This window comes from Vidua macroura, chromosome 6 (genome assembly GCF_024509145.1).
Source record: "Vidua macroura isolate BioBank_ID:100142 chromosome 6, ASM2450914v1, whole genome shotgun sequence".
Classification (NCBI taxonomy): Eukaryota; Metazoa; Chordata; class Aves; order Passeriformes; family Viduidae; genus Vidua; species Vidua macroura.
This window is the reverse complement of record NC_071576.1, coordinates 54,658,403-54,672,695: the sequence shown is the minus strand read 5'-3', so window position 1 is coordinate 54,672,695 and position 14,293 is coordinate 54,658,403. Positions and strand designations below refer to the sequence as shown.

General features: G+C 44.8%; 2 protein-coding genes across 2 annotated transcripts; both read left to right on the top strand.

The window, feature by feature from the left end:
• The first annotated feature begins 1,003 nt into the window (after positions 1-1,003).
• On the top strand, positions 1,004-4,848 carry FGF19 (fibroblast growth factor 19). The gene is made up of 3 exons (XM_053981144.1): positions 1,004-1,229; positions 1,328-1,431; positions 4,300-4,848. The coding sequence occupies exons 1-3, from the start codon at positions 1,004-1,006 to the stop codon at positions 4,630-4,632; spliced, it is 663 nt and encodes a 220-aa protein (XP_053837119.1). The 3' UTR covers positions 4,633-4,848.
• A 3,722-nt stretch (positions 4,849-8,570) lies between these two features.
• Positions 8,571-13,628, top strand: LTO1 (LTO1 maturation factor of ABCE1). The gene is made up of 5 exons (XM_053981292.1): positions 8,571-8,636; positions 9,979-10,084; positions 10,908-10,978; positions 11,436-11,553; positions 11,909-13,628. Exons 1-5 carry the CDS (start codon positions 8,596-8,598, stop codon positions 11,975-11,977), a joined length of 405 nt encoding a protein of 134 aa, XP_053837267.1. The 5' UTR covers positions 8,571-8,595; the 3' UTR covers positions 11,978-13,628.
• Positions 13,629-14,293: the final 665 nt, after the last annotated feature.

Genomic DNA, 14,293 nt, shown 5'->3' with positions numbered 1-14,293 from the left:
GTTTTCTTTTTGGGAATCTGAGAAAATTCCTTCAACAATTACTTTGGATGTACAGCAGAAAAGTCGGCAGCAATCCCTTTAAATATGTCTGAGATGCAAATACGGTGGAAAACCCCCAAATTTTGGTGTCGTCTTCTTTCCAGGGGCACTCTCTGAGCAAACTCCCTGGGAGGAGCCCACGTGGAAAAAATCCATGCGCAGACCAGAAGAAAATTTCCGTCCGAAGCTTAAATCGGGCGATGCAGTTTTACTTCACCCAGGATTTTTTCCTCCCAGTCTCTTTGTAAGAAGTGGGGACAAACAGGAGCTGGAGAGCGCCCCCAGAGCGGCTCCCCCGAGGCGAGGCAACCTCATCCCAGGGGCCAGGCTCCATCTAGTGACACGGCCGGGGATGGCCGGGCGGGGATCCAGCCCGGAGCCGCGCCGGGACACCTGCAGCCGCCGGTACCTGGCCGGACCGGGCTCTGCAGGGCCAGGCCGGGCTGTACCAGCGCCGTGTGCGGCCTTATCCCGCCGACTGCCCGGGACCGGGAGCGGCTGTCCCGCTCCTCCAGCGTTCGGCCCCTACCGGAGAGCGAGCCCAGGTTTAGGCAGCAACTCTTTGATTTCTGAAAAGGGAAATGAAATACAGGACGGGCAAGGGCGAAGGCAGGGGCTGAGCCGCGGCGGGGCGCGGGGCAGCCTCCTGTCACTGGGTGGGCTGGGTACACACACGCCCACCCCCGGTCCCCGTCCCGGCGCCACATCGGGGCTGCTGGACATGCAGTGCCCTGGGACCGCGGCCGGAGCCTCGCAGGAGCAGAGACCTCGGAGATGCGGATGCGGAGGAAGCGACTTTAGGGTGTCACCCGTTTAATATTTTCGGGGGAGTGACCGATCCGGCTATGAAATGGGCTCTATATCGGATGCGGCCGATATCGGATCGATGGTGCTGATAACGGCGAGCTATAAAAGGCCGGGGGGCGGTTGCGGCCGTGCTACAGCCCCGAGGCGCCGCGCCGGGATGGGGCTGCGCCCCGCCGCGCTGGCGCTGCTCGCTCTGGCGGCCGCCGCCGCTTCCGCGCTGCCGCTGCCGCTGCCCGACGCCGGCCCGCACCTCAACTACGGCTGGGGAGAGCCCATCCGGCTGCGGCACCTCTACACCGCCAGCAAGCACGGGCTCTTCAGCTGCTTCCTGCGTATCGGCGCCGACGGCCGGGTGGACGCGGCCGGCAGCCAGAGCTCGCAGAGTGAGTGGCGGCGGCGGGGATGGGGATGGGGATGGGGACGGGGCAGGGCCGGGGCCGCGGGGGTGACACTGCTGTCCCCTCTCTCTGTCTGCCCGCAGGTCTGCTGGAGATCCGCGCCGTGGCCGTGCGCACCGTGGCCATCAAGGGCGTGCAGAGCTCCCGGTACCTGTGCATGGACGAGGCGGGGCGGCTGCACGGGCAGGTGAGCACCCGCGCTGCTGTCCCCGGGGGGATTTTCCGCTCTGGAACAGTGGCGTGGTCTAATAATGGGGTAACAAAGCTTCCAGGTGTCCGCCACCGTCCCTCCCCCACCTCCCCGCCTCTTCTCCCTAGGACTTGCGGTTCTCTGCCCGAAAGGCTGTAGGGATTGTTAGAAGGCAGAAAGGAAACGTCATTTAGAGTAAATGACGTTTTGCGTGTCCCCTGCCAAAATATACTGAAAGTACAGCCCAGGGCAAAATTGCGTTCAGGTTTAAAATTCTCATCGGTGGGATACTGTGGTTCTGCTGCAGGAATAGATTAAGCTCTGCTGTAGAATATGAGTAATTTCTCACTGTTCTGGCCAGGTATTCTGGGAAAAAAAAAATAAAAAGAGATTGCTCCTTTGGAGAAGAGCTGCAGACAGCTGGCTGCCAGGCATACAACTCCCAGGAACATGGGTTGCCATCTCCTAGGAAGTTGCAGACAAGGATTTTGAGAGGGAAAGGATGCTTCTCCACTGCCTCACTTCTGCCCTGCTATAACATGCAGGGGAGTTACATGCCCCTCTGATGCCACTAGATCAGCTTTTTCTCTAGGTTTAGCAACTAGTCATTGACATAAACTCATTTTTAAGGCATGTGAATACATTTTTTACTCTAGAATTTGACAGGTGCAGTTCAGATTTAGTCTGTACAGAAGCCTGAGTTTCACAGAGCAATGGCTTTTCATGATGCCACAGTAAAGATACAGCTTGATTCTTTTTTGATTACTTCAGAAAAATTTCTGCTGATTTTAATCAGGAAAGGACTTGGCCCATTCTCAAAACTCCCAGTATCTTTAATAACAGCAATATTGGTGTTTCTGAATGTGGTTGAAATTAAGAATGCAGAACACAGAATTAAGCCTTTCTTTCTGAATTTCGTTGCTTTTCTGGGCTCAAATCAGTCGAGGCTGAGATGAGGTGCATAGGTTCAGATGATATGGTAGCTCAATTATTAGCTTAATTCTTTAATGCATATCCAAATCAGAGCTTGGATTCTGCTCCCATTGGTGCTACCAGCTGAACTTGAGTAATCACAGAATTTTAAATTGCCTTTCGTATAGCACCATTTTGAAGGCATACACATTGACCGGAACTGCATTTGTTGGTGTAGCGTATTAGATGCAGGCTGGGGTTTTATTCTGAAAACACAACAGCGTGTAGCTGTGCTGTCCCACCTCCGTGTTGGGGACACCTGCTGTCACCTCTGTGCTCACAGCCCAGCCAGGCAGCTCTGCAGGTAAATCTTTACCTTATCAGCACCACGCTCAGGACTGGGAGAACAAAAGGGCAAACACGGTGTCTGGGGGCTGAACCTGTGCTCCTGCAGCTTGGCCTGTTTTGACATTGGAAAACTGATGACTGGGGTTGGTTTTTAAATGTGCTGTGTGCTGTAGTCAGTAATTTAGGGGAAATGCTGAATCTACTGACATACCATGACTCCTTCTGGGGGGAAAAAAAAAAACTGGAAATATTTAAAAAGTCTGTTTGGTACTTGTTCAAAAAAACAGACTGAAGACCATCCCAGTGTAGTGAACAGGGAAAGGTATAGCTGAGACACAGAGACTCAATCAATATCTGTTCTTTGTAATGTGCACTTCTTGAGCAAGAATCTTTTTTATTTCATCATCCTTTTTAGTGAGGCTGAGCACTCATAAAGACAGCCAACAATCCAGCCCCAATTTTTTATCATATACACATATTTTTATGAGATATAATGTGTGTGTAAGGATAAATATTACACCATTTTATTTGAAGAAATAATTTTTTAAAATTACTTTATTAATTTAAAACATGCTTTTGAAAGATAACGAAATGCATGCCCTTAATTTTACTCCATGTTACTGAGAGTGTCTGAGAAAGGCTCAAAAGTCTTGAATATGCTCTCTGTTCAGACAGACAGAACATTCATGTAAGGACATTTCTGTCTCTGCAGACTGAGACATAATCAGCAATTCTCTTTTGTTGACCAAGGTTCAATCACCTGCAGTAGCTGAGACTGAAATAGCAATAGAGTTGTAAGAAACACAGTACTGACAGTACTGATGTAAAGATCTAGAAAGGTCTGACCTGCTGATATGGGTTCAATACACAAATATAATTTTATTTATTTATTTATTTATTTTTATAACTTAATATGTTACAGGTATATAATATCTGTAATATCTGTACAGGCCATTGCAAATGTAATCTTACAAATTCATACCTAAGAAAATACATTCTTCTGTACAAAATCCTAACTTGTGCTGGTATTAATTCAACAGTTCTCATGTTAACATGAAAATGACACTTTGTAAAAGGGTCTTTGGCAATTTCAGTAAATTCTGAGTGGAAAAAGGTGGAAATTACCTTTTAGCATTGTTTTACTGATTGGCCACTCTGCCTTTCTACAGACCTGATCCTGAAGCCCTTGCACAGGCAAATCTCTAACAAAGCAGGAGTTATATATTTGGATTAGGATTTATAACTGCAATTAAGGACAATTCATCTAAATCAGCTCTGGCATCTGAGACTTTTTTCCCAGTGCTCAGACAGGATAAGTGTGGTGGCTGTGGAGAAGCACATCCCAGGATTAAAAGCTTATTTAATTGGATGGACATGGAAAGAACTTCAGGGGTTCTGGAACAGAACAGAATAGAATAGAATAGAATAGAATAGAATAGAATAGAATAGAATAGAATAGAATAGAATAGAATAGAATAGGGATTGGGAAAGCCAGGATACCCCCACTGAGGGACTAGGACTTTTCCCATCTGAGGTTTGTTTTGCGGTTGAATACAACCAGCCTGGTGGGCATATTTGTAATTCTCACTATTCCTTGCTTTTCAGCTCAGGTATTCCACTGAAGACTGTTCCTTTGAGGAGGAGATTCGCCCAGATGGCTACAACGTGTATAGATCCAAAAAACATGGAATATCAGTGTCTTTGAGCAGTGCCAAACAAAGACAGCAGTACAAGGGGAAAGATTTCCTTCCCCTGTCTCACTTCTTGCCCATGATCAACACTGTGCCCATGGAGTCAGCAGACTTTGGTGAATATGGTGATTACAGCCAGGCCTTTGAGCCAGAGGCCTTCTCCTCGCCCCTGGAGACGGACAGCATGGACCCCTTTGGCATCGCCTCCAAACTGTCCCCAGTGAAGAGCCCCAGCTTCCAGAATTGACTGTGCTCCCACACATGTTTTCACAGAAATATTTAAGAGTATTGCAGGGTTTGTAGCTTTTTGTGTAGTGATATTTGGGAACTTTTTTGTGTGTTTGAGTATGGAGCCAGCCTCGTCTTTGTTGTACCTGTAAGAGATGAGTGCCAAGAGGCTGTTCTATAGTCTAAAGAATTGCCTATCCATAGTTATGTTTGGAAAAGAAGAATTAAATGTGAAAAATTTAGCAGCCTTATCAGAATTCCTCCATAGGTGGTGATAAAATAACTGTAGTTTTTCTACGCCAGCTTCACTTCCACATATATTCACCTGTTTTAGCTGCTCATATGAGCAAATGCAGAAAACTTTTTCCTCTTCAGAGACCTCAAACTCAAACACTTGGAGCAAAACTAGACGAAGGAAAACATCCTACCAGATGTAACTTGAGTTAATGCTGCTTCTTAAAAGGCTGCTAACAACATTCTGGGGAAAACTTTCTATGGAAAGCATACTACTGAAAAAACAAATCTGCTTGTATATTGTACTTTTTCTTCCCTTAGAAAATAAGAGAAGAAAGGAAAAAATTTCACACTTCCCTTACTGCTAAGAAGTACTTTGGGAAACTTGATCGTTGATTTCTTTTGTAGGCTAAATTATGTTCTCTGTGGCATCAGAATCATCCAGCAGAGAGTTCTCATTAAAATCAGTGAGGATTCAGTGTGTGGCTGGAAGAGTGCCCAGGGCTAGAATTGATGTTCATCAGGTAGGGAATGAGCAGCTCAAATGAATGTTTAAATGAAGATTCTGTTGTATATAAGCATGTATATGTCATTAGCAAACAGAGAAAAACACTGAGAACAGATGTATAGGTCAAATCAGTCGTAAAATAGGTTTTTGTGTTTAACCTTTAACCATCAGAAATTCTTTCAAGTCACTTCAAGGCTTGATTCAGCATCCATGGGAATCAGTGGAGAGATGGTTCAGTGAGTTAAAAGCTGCAGAACTGGGTCAGGATTCTCCTTGCAAGAAGGGATTGTGAGTGCCTCTGGCCAAGGCACTCAATGTCTTCAAGTTCTGTTCTCCCTCTGAAAAGATTCAATAAAGGAATAACCAAGGTGAAGCCAAAGGGGAAAAAAAAAAAGGATGGTTCAGGGATACTACTTGTTTCCAAAGGTTCATTTATAATAGAGATTTCTGTACAAAAAAAAAAAAAAAAAAAAAAAAAAAAAAAAAAAAAAAGCTCTACTGGAAATACTGGTGTTCTTCTGACCTAGCACTTCATTGCCAATGCAATATTTATAATTAATTTATTGAATACATACATCTGTTTATTTTGCTACTGTTATTTATGCTCAAAATTCTATTTATATACTTCTGAAGGTGGGTTTTTTAGTTGTAACAAATCCTGTGAAGCTTTATAATCAACAGAATTTTAGCCAACAATAGCCAATTTTTAGCCAATTTTTAAATTTCTGTGCATTATTGTTAGTGTAATGTGTATATTTCCAATAAAAGAGAAAATCATCTTCAACACTGAAATCTGCTTGACTCTTTTGTCTCTCCCTAAATGCCATATCCACACATCTTTTAAATACCTCCAGAGATGGTGGAGCCTTTGACACTTCCTTTGACAAAAAAATCCTGTGGGTAGAAGTCTGCTCCCGTTTAAAAATGGAAACCATTCTAACCAGTGCTGCCAGGGAGAAAAGTGGTGCGTTTTGCCTGAAAACGATGTCAGTTTCTGGCAGGAAAAGAGTCCGAATGTTTCCATTTGGAAATGCTGTGAGACACAGGAACAGCAGATTTCTTGGCTGGCAAACATCTCCCATGGTGTTTTCCCATTCTCTTTTGTGCTGAGCCATTGCCACACATCTGAATGGTTCCCACTTCTTGTGTGCTGGAAGAGGTAGTTCTGATTTTCAGGTTGTTTTATTTCAAAGCTTTTCAGATTTCAGGGGGTTTCATTTCCGGTTTTGATCAGTCACTATATTTTCTTTGAACGCTTTTCAAGATCTTTCTTAAAAAAAAAAAAAAAAACAAAAAAAAAAAAACAAAGCAGAAAACAAAATAAAATAAGAATGAACTTTTAAAATTTGGGCAAGAAAAGAAAAGTCACTTTTACTCTTCTGCTAAAAAATTGCACAGATTTGACAGGAAACATGGCAAATAATGGAGTTTGGAGGGTACACAGTTTAATTGAACCAGTGAGAGATTTTTAAAGTGGGTGTAACATTGGCAATATTTCTCAAGGGTGCAAAGACAGGCAACCTTACATTTTGGGAACATCATATTGAGCTCTCTCGTGACCCTATTTGCTAACGCCTTTGGCTTACATTCTTCCACCGGCAGCACGATGATTTTTCCTGCAGCAGCATGGTTAGAGGTTGGTTCAATATTTATTCAGACAGAGGGAAGAATGCCAGGAGCTAAATTAACCCACACCACTTCCTGGAGTGCTTCAGTTTTCGTTGGAGTTTTCCCATCCCAGGTCTGACCAAATCTGGCTGTTTTGCTTATGAAATCTGACAAGATCTCGACTTGAGGTGGGAGGATTGCTGGGAAATGCTTCCCCTGCCCTGCGACACCTGACTCGGGCAGGAACCGGGTGTGCAAAACCTCCAAAAAAGCACCTTTGGTTCTGTGGGAATGTAAACAGCAGCACCACCGCTCAGCACAGGCCTGTCCCCTGCCCATCGGAGCTCCTCAAAGGCAGGGGGACAATGGCGGTGCTTTCATTTGCAACTGCACATTTTACAGCCCTAAAAGGTTTTTAAAGCTCAGGTGTCAAATGTCTCCTTGGGAAGTCTCAGCTGGAAGCTGTGATGTGCAAATACGAGTTGTTAGAAGAGCGGGGAGGCTGCAGGAAAGGAGATACTGTGCGTCTTCATTTCTTTCATTGGAGGAAGTGTAAAAACCCATAAATCAATTCAAAGTCATAGTGTCCACTTTACCTCTGCTCAAATCACTGAAACCCTGTTGGTAGAAAATTTGGGGGCCACTCTTTCTACTCTGCCAGTGTACTTTGCATATGAATGGGGAACAACTTGATAAATTAAATAAAATTTCCCTTTTTTACGTCAAAGATATACGTATTCCAACACCAGGGTGGCAGAATAGTGTGAACCAGAGCCACATTTTCATTAAGTATCTGGAAAGAAATAGTATAAGTTAACTTTAAAACACGTGCTTGTAAATGAATAGAAATGTTTCCTTTGACCAGTATTGATCTGTAACAACTCGTAAGTATTTTAATAGAGCAGCCTAGAACAGCACGCTACAGTTTGAGTGGGTATTAACATCAAAAATATTTACGTTTTAGAATCATAGACTGGTTTGGGTTGGAATGGACTTTACAGATCATTTCATTCCAGGGGCAGGGACGCCTTTCCATGTTGCTCAGAGCCCCATCCAACCTGGCCTTGGGCACTTTCCAGGGATGGCGCATCCACAGCTTCTCTGGGCAACCTGTGCCAGGGCCGCACCACCCTCACAGGGAAAAACTGTGGGCACACGCACCAAAAATACACTTCTTGAAAGCCACAGATACCAATATGACGTGAGAGAGATGTGCAAACTCTATCATTCCATGACCAGCGACAGGAGCCGAGAGAACGGCCTGAAGCTGCGTGAGGGCAGGCTCAGGTTGGATATCGGGAAAAGGTTCCTCAACCACACGGTGGCCGGGCACTGGAGCAGGCTCCGCACGGCAGCGGTCGCAGCGCCAAGGCTGGCGGAGCTCAGGGAGCGTCTGGACAACCTGCTTTGAGGCAGAGGGTGGGATTTTTGGGACATGGGGCGGGATTTTTGGGACACCGAGGTTTCCCCGTGGACGGCCGCGGCCGGGATGTGTGGCGGTGCTCGGGCGCCTCCTGGTGGCCGCACGCCATAGTGGCGCGGGGGAGCGGCTTCTCAGGAGGGGGCGTGTCCTGAAGTATGAACCACGCCCCCTCCCGCGCGCCGTCCGCTCCCGGCGGGCCTCGCGCCGCCATGGCCGACCTGTTCGATGGGATCGTGATGGCGGAGCAGAGGTGAGGGGACAGAGGGAGCCTGCGGCGGCCCCAGAGCGGCTTCTCGGCAGCGCGGGGCTCCCCTGGGCCTCTGCGTCCCTCTGGGAGCTGCCAGGGGAACGTCAGGGAAAGAAGGCGAGCGCTGAGCCCGAGGAGGAGGGCGGGGAAAAATCGCCTCTCTGCGCGTTCTGAGAGCCTGAGCAGCGCGGAACGGCCTGAAGCTGAGTCGGGGGAGGGCTGGGTTGGATATTAGGGAACGGTTCTTCATCCAGAGGATGGTCGGACGCTGGAACAGGCTGCCGAGGGAATTGGTCTCAGCACAGACGCTGCCAGGCTGGGTTGATGGGCTGAGGCCAGCGGGGTGATGGTCAGCGAGGCCAAGTGCCGGGTCCAGCCCTTGGGCCGCCTCAACCCTCTGCAGCGCTCCGGGATAGTGGGAGAGTTCCTGGAAAGCATCCCAGAGGGAAGGGGCTTGAGGGTGCTGGCCAGGAGCTGCTGAACACGAGCCCAGGTGTGCCCAGGTGGTCAAGAAGGACAGTGGCATCCTGGCGTGTGTCAGCAGTAGTGTGGCCAGCAGGACCAGGGCAGTGACCGTCCCCCTGTTCTGGGCACTGCTGAGGCATGACCCACCTGGAATCGTGGGGTCAGTTTTGGGTCCCACCCTACAAGAAAGACTTTGAGGTGCTGGAGTGTGTCCAGAGAAGGGAATTGAGCTGGGGCAAGCTCTAGAGCACAAGTCGGATGAGAAGCAGCTGAGGGAGCTGGGGTGGCTCAGCCTGGAGAAAAAGAGGCTCAGGGAGAACCTTCTCTCTCTCTGCAACTCCCTGACAGGAGCCCCCCATGTGGGGCCAGACTTTACTCCCTGGTAACAAGTGACAGGACAAAAGGAAGTGGCCTCGAGCTGCACCAGAGGAGGTTTAAGTTGGACATAAGGAGGAATTCATGGAAAAGGTTGCCAGGCCTTGCCTAGGGAGCCGCTGGAGTCACCATTTCTGGAGGTGTTCAAGGAACAGCCAGATGTAGCACTCAGGGCTCTGGTCTGGTTGACACAGTGATGATCATCCAAAGGTTGGGCTGGATGGTCTCAGAGGTCTTTCCCAACCAAGACAAGCTTGTGATTCTGGAATTTAAATTGATTTTATGTGATATTTCTAAGCTTTGGAGGCGATGCATGCTTCTGTTGCCTGGAGGCGCTCACGTGCACTGTGAGCTCGACAGGAGATTAACAGAGCTGTGATTCTGCACTCCCAGGTTCCACGGGGAGGGCTGGACAGGAGATTAACAGAGCTGTGATTCTGCACTCCCAGGTTCCACGGGGAGGGCTGGACAGGAGATTAACAAAGCTGTGATTCTGCACTCCCAGGTTCCACGGGGAGGGCTACCAGGAGGGGCTTGCAGAGGGCAGCCACGCCGGAATAGCTGAGGGCAGGAGGTACGGAGCACTCCACGGAGCCAAGATGGGCTCGGAGGTAAACGGGAAAACTCTTCAGCACTGGAATCTTCTTGTCCTTAGAAAATTACAGCCACATAGAAATTTTTAAGCTGAGGCCTGCTGTGTTTCACTGCTCTGTCTGTGTCCAGGAGGACCCATAAAACTGCTTTAAAGATGCTGTTTTGAGCTGGATAGTTCAGTAGATGCAGTTGTGTTTTGTTTATTTGCTCTATGGAGCTTTGGTAATCTTTTTTCCGAAATTTATGGCTAAAGGTCCCCATGCCCCTCAGTACCATCTCCTGTGGCCCAGCATAGGGAAAAGCATGGAATCTTGAGACATAAAGAGGCAGGTCTATGTGTCTTGTGCACTCTTTGTTAATTGTGATACTGTGGGGGTTTGTGGCACTGTTCCTGTTCTGCTCTGTGTGCTGGCACACCTGGATCAATAACCATTCCTAGGAATTCAGGGGCTGTAGACTGCTGGGGAGGCACCTCAACTTGTCCCATATGTTCACTCCAGTTTGTCACAACTACAGGATGAGAATGCCAAACAGCAGTCTCCAGAGCGGGATGGTTTGTACAAAATGGTCCTGGGCAGACCATAAGAGAGAATTGCTCTAATCTCCTAATACTGAGAAAGCTCCAGAAGGAGGCAGGATTAGACACATCAAGTGAGAGGGTGGCTTGGGTAACCTTATACTTGTCAGCCTTTCCAGCTTGGAAACATGTTTGTGTACCCAGGATTTAATTTCCTGAAGAGTGAGATACAGTGTAGTGCTTTAATTTTGTTCTACTGTCTATGCTCTGTGTCCTGTGAGGTTTTTTTTCTTTCCCTCATGACTCTTTTAAATTAATTTTAGATTGGTTGCTACCTTGGGTTTGCACTGACATGGCACTGCCTGCTCCAGAAATGCACAGATGAAAAGAACAGGTGAGGTTAAAAATGCTTAAAGTCATTTCACTGTGACTTCCATTCTTCTCTTCATATATTTTTTTTTTTTGTCCCATTTTGATTAATCTGTCTACCAGAATTGCCTTTTTGGCTGCATTTCTTTATTTTGACCTGTCATCTAATCAGATTTTTTGTTGATTCTTGAATATTTCTCAACTTTGGACTGGTAAGTTGAAATGGAAGCCTTAAATCTGTCAATTATGCTTAATTCCCAATTTGGAATAGTGCCTAGTTTGGATAATTACTTATTTAAGAATATGGAACACACCTGACAATGGGCTGAATGGGAGAAGTTGAATTAAAGAAGGATGGAGGGCTGGGTTTTGTGCTCTGGATTGTTATATATCAGTATAATTTTCATATTGATGAATTGAAAAAAATCCTGTGTGAGGATCATTGGGTTTTCTTTTTATTTGATTCATTTTGTTTTTTCTAGCAAAAAGATAAGGGCTCTGGATTCATTAATAGGGATGATTCAAAAATTCCCATATGAAGACCCCACTTATGATAAGCTGCAAGAAGACCTGGAAAAAATCAGAGGAAAATTTAAACAGGTTTGTAGGATTAAGTTGTAATTTTAGCACATAAATTCATTTTTGAAGATACTTTGTTTCTAAAGGCACTCCAAAATTTTGTGAAGCAGTTATTGTTCCCATTCTGCAATCATAGCAAAATACTTGAAGTGAGATCAATTAAGTGAAAATCTTTGATAGTTGAAAATTTCCCAAGCAATAACAAATGCAACATAAAGGAAAAAAAATATTCTTTAAAAAGCAAGTTAGAAATAATCTTTGACAATTTGAATTACAAGTGGGACCAGAAGAAGGGAAATGGAGCAATTGGGAGTTCTGTTGAACATTCTTCTTGAAAAACAGACCCTTTGAAACACTCCTGTGTATTCTTTTTTAGGTTTGTTCAATGCTAAATATTCAGTCTGATTTTAGAATTGGTAATGAGAGATCTTCACTAACATTTTGAATGGAACAAATGAAGATAAACGTGGATGACCAAAGAAAAAAACCAATAAAAGAACAGAACTGGAAAAGTGTCCACCTACTTTTATATTAAAAAAAAATCAAAATAGTGGAGACGTTAAAGGGGAAGTGAAAAATCACTGGACTTGCAATATTATTTAACATTTATAATCTCCAAGTTTTATTTAGGATATTACACACACTAGTGTGTAAATCTGTTAAATAGAAATAATTGTTTTAATTCTTTGCTAGTCTTTTACTGATAATTCCTCAAAAGGAAAACAAGCATTTGCACAGTTTCCTTGTTTAAGGGATGTCTGTTACTTAAAAACCTGTGTATGCAGATCATTCAGTTTACACAATGTGTACATGCTGTGGGTGACGGAAAATAAAATCAGTTCCCTGCAGACTTTGCAGCAGGAAACATTGTTGTGGGGAGAAGATGGAATGACAAAGGAGGTCAGAATGCAGAGGAGAAGGGTGAAGATGGCTGCTCAGAATATGGAGTTTGCACCTGGATTTTCCAATAGTTTTGCAGATTGATGGGGGGGAGGGAGCAAACTCCACAAAATCTAACCCCCTCCGTACAAGTTACCAGTTTAAATGGTGGATGAGATCAACATGACTGCCAGAAGAGTTGTGATTCTCATGGACTGTATTTATTAGTATCTCTTACACAGACCAGCTTTTTATGTGCCAGCCTTGAAAAGTGACCAGTCTCATTCCAAATCAAAGGATGCTGCCAGCTGCATGCATTTAACTGTGTTAGCTGAGAGGAATACCTGGAACAGGCTTTGGCTTGGGCTGCTGGATGTCTTTGCATACCAGTAAGGAATTCCAGAATTCCTTTTATCAGCTGTACATTGTGTGTGTGTGGCTCTGCCTGCATGGCACGGTTCAGCCTCATGAAGACAGATTTGAGATTTTTGGTTTGTTTAACTGTCTTACACATTAATTTTGATACATGCAGGCAGTGTCAGAGCCATCTAGTGGATGTGTGGGATTGTAGGAGCTCACAAATATTTGTGTAGGTGAAATGGTTAAAATAGACAGTACAGAACATACACACTCATGATAATTCTAATTATGTGGAGAATTTCTTTGTAATGAAGGAACACTGAGGTAGGAATTAATATTTGTTTCCTCATTTGCAAAAATGTCTGTAAAAGCAAGAGCAGGGTTGTGAGAGCTCCAGGTGGAGCATTTGTTTAATAGAAGTGTGTGATATGTGAGTGACAAGCCAAGGTGCTGCTCCAGAGATTGTACCAAACACAATTATTTTTGTTCAGCTCAGGAGAGAAAGGGTCTTCGGCAGTCAGGTGGTGACTGTTATTTGGAAAATTGGTTTAGTGGCTAATTTTCTTGTATTGTTTAGTTCTATTTTTAAAAAATTATAGTAAATTATTATATAAATACATGTGTATATACTGAACTGTAAGTATTGTATCAACCAGGATTTCCAGCTGGGATATACCAAGTTTAGGCTTATCTATTAGGTCTTTGATTTTTTAATGAGGTCTTTAATTAAGTTTCATTTGTGTGGACACACTGATGGAGTCTCTTTTTCCAAGAGTCTGTGTTTTTCTGAATATTTGCTGTTTCACACCTTGTGTGGGCCTGATTTGGTTTATTAAATGAGGTACAGTTCAAAATTCTCTTGGATGTGCAGTTGTGTGCTTTCTTCAATGCCAGTTTTTTTTTGTTTTCTGCGGTGATTTGTGGGGGTTTGTGTCACGTTCAGTGCTGTGGCAGTGGAACATTCCCAGCATTCTGTAGAGGTGTTTTTGTCCCTGATTTACAGCTGTGGTTTTGGGTATGCCTGATTTATAGCTCAGGTTACATCAAGAATATTCATTTGTCTTTGTCTTAGGGTCACAAAGATATAGAAAAATACACAACTTTGTACATTATGATACTGGTTATTATTAAAGCAGGACATCGAGATTGTGGCTTGGTGCTGATTGTCCAAGAAGTTTGAAATTTTGCAGAAGTAAGACTTAAGAATTTATCTCTGTACTCATTCACCACCCCTACTTACAGCTCAGTTGTTAGGGAGGAATGTTTGAAACATTTCACTCACCAATTTCTGACTTGCCTGGACTGCATTGTAGCTTGTTTTGTCTCTTTGTGATCATCTCTCAGCTGAGCCTGTGGAATATGGAATTTTATTAAAAGATGGATACACAGCTCATTACTGCTAGGCTGCTGAAGTCATGGCAATCCAGAAGAGTTGTAATTTTCCTTTCTGCAATGTGTGATGAGTACAAGAAATAGTGAATTTTGAGGCATCAGCAGAGAGGTAAACTTTGAATACCATTTG